This window comes from Eimeria maxima, genomic scaffold, assembly GCF_000499605.1.
Source record: "Eimeria maxima Weybridge genomic scaffold, Emw_scaff450, whole genome shotgun sequence".
In the NCBI taxonomy this organism is placed as follows: domain Eukaryota; phylum Apicomplexa; class Conoidasida; order Eucoccidiorida; family Eimeriidae; genus Eimeria; species Eimeria maxima.
In genome coordinates, this window is record NW_013566514.1 from 4852 (window position 1) to 10372 (window position 5521).

Genomic DNA, 5521 nt, shown 5'->3' on the forward strand with positions numbered 1-5521 from the left:
AGCAACAGCAGCAGCAGCAACAGCAGCAGCAGCAGTACTAACAAGCAGCAGCAACAACAACAGCAACAAACAACAACAAAAACAGCAGCAGCAGCAGCAGCAGCAGGAAGTGATATAATTGTCTCCTTTTTACATTTAATTGCTTATTTTTTAGTGTCTCCTCTTCTGTCTGTATACAACAAGCGTCTCTTTTCTGCAGCAAAAGATCTCCCTATTTGCTGCTGCTTGCTGCAGCAAATTATCTTGTGTCTCTGTCTCCTTGCTACACGTATACCCTGTAAAAGGAGACAGTCACAGCAGCAGCAGCAGCAGCAGCAGCAACAGCAACAGCAGCAGCAGGAACACTCGAAGCAACAGCAGCAGCAGGAAGAGCAGCAAGAGCAACAGCAGCAGGAGCAGCAACAGCAGCAGCAGCAGCAGCAGCAGATAAATGATGATGAATCTATTTGTAAGGATGATCCAATTAAATCGATCAGCAGCAGCAACAGCAGCAGCAACAGCAGCAGCAACAGCAGCAGCATTAGCAGCATTAGCAGTATGATCAGCAGCAACAGGAGCAGCAGCAGCAGCAGCAGCAGCAGCAGCATCAGTAGGTGCAGCAGAAGTGTCTCCTTTCAGCAGCAACTGCAGCTAAGTGTCTCCTATGTATTAATGTTATATTTAAGTAATAAATGTTTATTAGGTGTCTCCTCTGTCTCCTCTTATTATATAGCTAGGTCCTTATCTGTCCCTGTTGCTCTCTTACTAGAGATACTCCATGTATTGCCTCCTTCTGCTGCTGCTGCTGCTGCTGCAGCAGCAGCAGCAGCAGCAGCAGCAAACACAACAAATGCAATACATGCAACAAATGCAACAAAAACTACCACAGAGACAGCAGCAACAGCAGCAAATGCTGCAGCAGCAGCAGCAAATACAGTAACAGAGGCAACAACTATAACAGCAACAGCAGCAACAGCAACAGCAACAGCAACAGCAACAGCAACAGCAGCAACAACAACAGCAGCAGCAGGAAGAGTTAGCAGCATTGGTTATGTGCTGCATGTATTAAAGGAGACAAAAAGAGACACTAAGAATAGGGTGCAGCAAGTAGGTATAAACAGGATTGTCTCCTCCTTAATTGTTGCTGCTGGTGTTGCTGCTGCTGCTGCTGATGGGGAGACACTGCATGTGCATGCAGCTATGCTTGGTGCTGCTGCTTCTGCTGCTGGTGCGGTGTATATGCACCTAGCTAAAGATTTCCTACATAAACAGAGACAAGCTGCTGCTGCAGCTGCAGCAGCAACTGCAGCAACAGCAGCTGCTGCAGCAACAGCTGCAGCAGTAGCAGCAACAGCAAGAACTGCTGCAGCAACTCCTGCACAGACAGAAGCAGCGCACCAAGATACAAAAACTGCAGCAACAACAGCAGTACAGCAGCAGCAGCAACAGCAACAGCAGCAGCAGCAACAGCAGCAGCAGCAGCAGCAGCAAGACAGCAGCAGCTCAAATGACACAGCAAAGGGGCAAGGGGAGACACTAGAAGTTTCTTTAGCATTGCGTGTTGCTGCTGCTGCTGCACTGATTTTGCTGCTGCTTGCTGCAGCAAGCGCAGAGCCTCGTTTGCTGCTGCAGCAACTGCAGTATCTGCAGCAGCATGCAATGGATTTGCTGCTGCTGCTGCTGCTAACAGGCAGTCTTGCTGCGCTGCTGCCTATATGTACATATAAATGCCTAAGGAGACTGTCTCCTCTTGCTTGCTGCATAGCAGGGTTTGCTAAGACAGCGCTGCAGCTGCTGCTGTCTCCTTTGCTGCAGCAGGAGACAGTTACTGCAGCAGCAGCAGCAGGTTGCTGCTGCTGTCTACTAGGCAGCTTAGCCTTCTGTATAAGTAGTGTCTCCTCTTATAGACAACAAATAAAAAGGAGGCACATAAAAGGAGACAATTAACAAACTATTTAACTTTTTTTTTTATTCTTTTTTTTGTCTCCTTTCTTTTTTTTTGTCTCCTTTTGTCTTTTTTTGTCTCCTTTTATCCCTTTTTGTCTCCTTTTGTTTCCTTGTCCCCCTTTTTCTCTTTCTTTTTCTTCTTATTAATTTATTTCTTTTTCTCTGGGGTTTAGGGTTTACGTTAGATATTCCCTTCAAACCCCAAACCCTAGCCCTTCCCTTGCAAACCCTAAACCCTAAACCCTAAACCCTAAACCCTACCCAGCAGCAAACCCTAAATAAAAAGGGTTTCCTAAGAAGGCATAAACAGGAGGAAAAAAGGACACGAAAAGTCCTTAGAAGCTATCTAGCCTCTAAGGGGGCCTCCTATGCCTATGAGGGGCCCCCCGGGGGCCCCCAGAAAGGGGCCCCCTTAGGGGCCCCTATAAAGGGGCCCCTAAAGGTGACAGCAGAAAAAAGTATTTTTTTGCGTAAAAGTAAATAAAGGGACAAAGTTAATAAATAAGGGACAGATACACAATAAATAAATAAATAAAATAAATAAGATATTTATAAGGAGACAGGAGACAGATAAAGGAGACAATAAGGGGACAGACAAAGGAGACAGGAAGGAGACAGATAGAGGGGAGGTTGTCCTCATCTCCTACCCTCTAAACCCTCCAAACCCTCAGGGGCCCCACACCACACCGTTAGGCCGCAAGGGTTTAGGGTTTAGGGTTTAGAGTCGCTAAAAGACGACCAGGGGCCCCCACATGAGTCCGTATACAACCATGAAGGGGGGCCCACAAGACGCACAGTCGACCTAAAGAGACGAGGGTTTAGGGTTTAGGGTTTAGGGTTTTGTTTGGCTATGTTGTTGTATGTCTAATTATAAAGTAAGGGATAGCACTTAAATCACCAATAGTAACAGCAGCAGAACAAATACACTGCAGCATAGGAGACACACAACACAATAAACCCTAAACCCTAAACCCTAAACCCTAAACACTAACTAAACCCTAAGTAGAGCTCCAGAAACATATACACACATAAACCCTAAACCCTAAACCCTTAAAACGATGCCAAATAAAACAACACGCAAACTCCCCCAAAACACTCCAAACCCTAAACCCTAAACCCTCAACACCCTTCAACCCTCAATTCCCAAACCCTAAACCCTAAACCCTAAACCCTCGTATCCAATCTTACCAAGGGAAGAGGACAATCATCTAAGATAAATCTATGCCCTTCTATACCAACAAGAGCGTTTTCTCTTTCCTCTGCATCTAAAGATGCTTGACGGCATACGCGAACCCTCTCGCTGCACACAAACCCTAAACCCTAAACCCTAAACCCTAAACCCTAGACACTAAACCCTAGTTGGAAGGACTGGGCGCAGGTCCTTCGTATTTGGATTATTTGGTCGTGTAGCGAGGGAAACAGATACATGACGACAAGACGGAAGAAACTCCAAACCCTAAACCCTAAACCCTAAACCCTACATTTCTCTCTCTAGATCTTCAATAACCGCCTGTTGTCCTCTTGCCTCGGGTTTATCTGTCTTATTAACAACCAATAATAACGAGGGTTTCTTCTCTATTATCTTAGGGTTACAAAATAAATCAAATAGAAGCCTGTTCACAACAAACCCTAAACCCTAAACCCTAAACCCTAAACCCTAGATATGCCGGCAGTTGTCCTGACAGACAGGCGTTGTACTAAAGCTTCCATGCCGCACTGCAGCGGGTGAAAAACCGACCCCAAACCCTAAACCCTAAACCCTTGCTGGGATATTTTTAACGCCTAAACCCTAAACCCTAAACCCTAAACCCTCTGTTATATGTACGTACTCTGCTGCAGCCTTGAATGAGGGTTTATCAGCAGCATCAACAAAGAAAATAAGGATAGAAGATTCTGCTGCTGCTGCTGCTGCTGCTGGTCTTAGACGAGGGTGCCCAGGTGTATCTACAAGAAAAATAGATGCATCTAATGCATCATTAGCAGCAAGACGAGTAATGCATGCATTTGCTGCTGCTGCTGTTGCTGCTGCTGCTTCTACTCCTCGTGAATATGCTGCTGCTATTATTGCTTCCTTTTTCTCCTTCCCTACACTATTAGCTAACTTTAATAAACTTAGCTCGCAACGATTTTCCTTCAAACACACAAACCCTAAACCCTAAACCCTAAACCCTAAACCCTAATTAGGGTTTAAATGCACCATTTAATATCAGACCTTAAACAAAACGTCAACCCCACAAACCCCCCACATCTCTAAACCCTAAACCCTAAACCCTACAGTGCAAAATGTGAACCCCATATCATAAACCCCAGCCGTAAACCCTCATCCACAAACACTAAACCCTAAACCCTAAACCCTAAACCCTAAACCCTAGGATAAATGACTAACCACCATAGAGGGTACAGTAGCCGATGCTTTGCCATTTCTTAATGCAAGGAAGCAAGATGTTTTTCCTGATCCTGTTGCCCCTAATAGACAAACTTGTTGGGGTTTACGAGGACGAATCTTAATAGAGAACAAAACCCTCAGCCAAACCCTCCATTTTAGATCAAATATTGCTGCAGTATTAATATACATATATAAACCCTAAACCCTAATTATATTCAATTTATTCATAACAGAAAAGATGAGGGGTTAGGGTTTAGGCTTTGGGAATAAGGGTTTAGGGGTCGGGGTTCTGGGGGATAGGGTTTGGGAATTAGGGTTTAAGGTTTAGGGTTTAGGGTTTGGGAATTAGGGTTTAGGGTTTAGGGTTTAGGGTTTACTGATAATTGTATATGCAGCTATGAATAAATAAAAGAAGATAACAATAAAGAGACAAGATAAGAAGGAGAGATTCCTCTCAAGGAGGACTTCAATCCTCCACTGTACAACAACAAAAAAAAGATAAACCCTAAACCCTAAACCCTAAACCCTCAAGCAGCCGAAACCCTAAACCCTCAACCAACCAAAACCCTAAACCCTAGACCGTCAGTCCGCTGGGAGTGCTGCAGCTAGGCATACCAACATATATACGTAAATCCTAAAGCGATAATTATAAACCCTAAACCCTAAACCCTAAACCCTAAACCCTACCTGAAGGAATGATGCTGGGCGCGTGAAGACATACTCCACCAGAGAAACCATTTTGTAGAAAAAAGAGACAACGGAGGTCTATCTGCTGTTGCTGCTGCTGCTCCTGTTGCTGCTGCTGCTCCTGTTGCTGCTGCTGCTCCTGTTGTTGCTGCTATGGCAATACCTGCATGCTCGATCTGCTGCTCTCCTGCTGCTGCTGCTGCTGTTGCTGCTGTTGCTGCTGCTGCAGAAGCTGCAGCTACAGCGTTGTTTTCTTCACAGGAATGCTCCTCCCAAACCCTAAACCCTAAACCCTAAACCCTAGCCATACGCCGCCTCCCCGGCCCTTTCTTCCTTCCGTCGTCGGCTGCGGTGTATATACACCGGAGAAGAACCCTGATTGTTGTTTCTTCTTGTATATTGTTGTTAAATATGTATATTTAGGGTTTATTTTATTCTTTTATTTATTTTATTTAATTAAATTAATGCAATAAACCCTTGGTAACTCATAAACCCTTGCTGCTGTGTCCCAGTCGGCAGCCG

The 5521-nt window shown here is 45.0% G+C and overlaps 1 protein-coding gene across 1 annotated transcript; it reads right to left on the reverse strand.

Moving 5' to 3' along the window:
- Positions 1-2774: 2774 nt before the first annotated feature.
- EMWEY_00033620 (signal recognition particle receptor subunit beta, putative) lies at positions 2775-5168 on the reverse strand (the record flags this gene model as incomplete). Its single annotated transcript, XM_013481880.1, has 7 exons — positions 2775-2852; positions 3115-3226; positions 3408-3539; positions 3756-4057; positions 4313-4482; positions 4928-4946; positions 5163-5168. The coding sequence occupies 7 exons, from the start codon at positions 5166-5168 to the stop codon at positions 2775-2777; spliced, it is 819 nt and encodes a 272-aa protein (XP_013337334.1).
- Positions 5169-5521: the final 353 nt, after the last annotated feature.